This window comes from Cystoisospora suis (genome assembly GCF_002600585.1).
Source record: "Cystoisospora suis strain Wien I chromosome Unknown contig_1346, whole genome shotgun sequence".
NCBI lineage: Eukaryota > Apicomplexa > Conoidasida > Eucoccidiorida > Sarcocystidae > Cystoisospora > Cystoisospora suis.
The window spans coordinates 20339-21216 of NW_027154146.1; the positions used below are offsets into that span (position 1 = coordinate 20339).

The following is an 878-nucleotide window of genomic DNA, read 5'->3' on the forward strand; positions in this document are numbered from 1 at the left end:
CTTTCTTTCTCTGTCACTCTTTCTTTCTTTCTAGACAGAGGGAGTGAAGTGTGTGTATTGTAGCTTCATAGAGACGTAGTAATTGTGGGGACTGCGAGAAGAAAGAGGAAGGCCTTCTGCTCCATCATCCATTTGGCTAGCTGTTCAATTACAGCTGTCGATAAATCTAGAAAAGAAGAAAGAAACGCGAAAAGACACAAAGACAACTATACAAAGAAAGACACGCCAAACAAACCTGATGCAGGGGAAGAACACTATCAATATATATAGATACACATATATGCATGTATACACATATATGTATATATATGTGTGTATATATGTAAACAGAGAGAGAGAAAGACATTTGATGGAGGAGAGGGGGGATGTAGGAAGAAGACTGTGAGAGAAGTGAGAGAAAGGCTTCAAGGAAAACAACGAGATAGTATATTTAGGAAGACATTCTTCCTACACAGATGAGAGAGAGAGAGACATATCTCTCTTACTAGGCTTGCTGCACCACCTAAATTTCTCAGCAACGCTGTATGTACACTCCGTTGTTTATCACTAAGAAAAGAAATACATCACATATCAATCAGTACACGAAGATATAGATATATACATAAAGACTTATATGAAGACACATGCATACATATGTATATGCATCTCTATAGTGAAGGAACGGCTCTTCACATACAACATACAAGGAAGAGACATGCGAGGTATTAAACTGTTTGAACCACCTAAAGAAAACATTCTTTCTCACTCTTTCTTTCTTTCTCACCAATCCATGAGGGGACAGCCACGTAGAGATGGAATTCACTTGTTCGCCAAACAAAAGCCTTTTCTCTCTAAAGAAAAAGAACACCACCACAAGAAGGACAGAAGAGAGAGAGAGA

General features: G+C 38.5%; 1 protein-coding gene across 1 annotated transcript; it reads right to left on the reverse strand.

The window, feature by feature from the left end:
* Positions 1–19: 19 nt before the first annotated feature.
* Positions 20–862, reverse strand: CSUI_003123 (uncharacterized protein; the record flags this gene model as incomplete). Its single annotated transcript, XM_068063321.1, has 2 exons — positions 20–166; positions 764–862. Coding segments are annotated over 2 exons (117 nt in total), but the record flags the coding sequence as incomplete, so codon positions are not given.
* Positions 863–878: the final 16 nt, after the last annotated feature.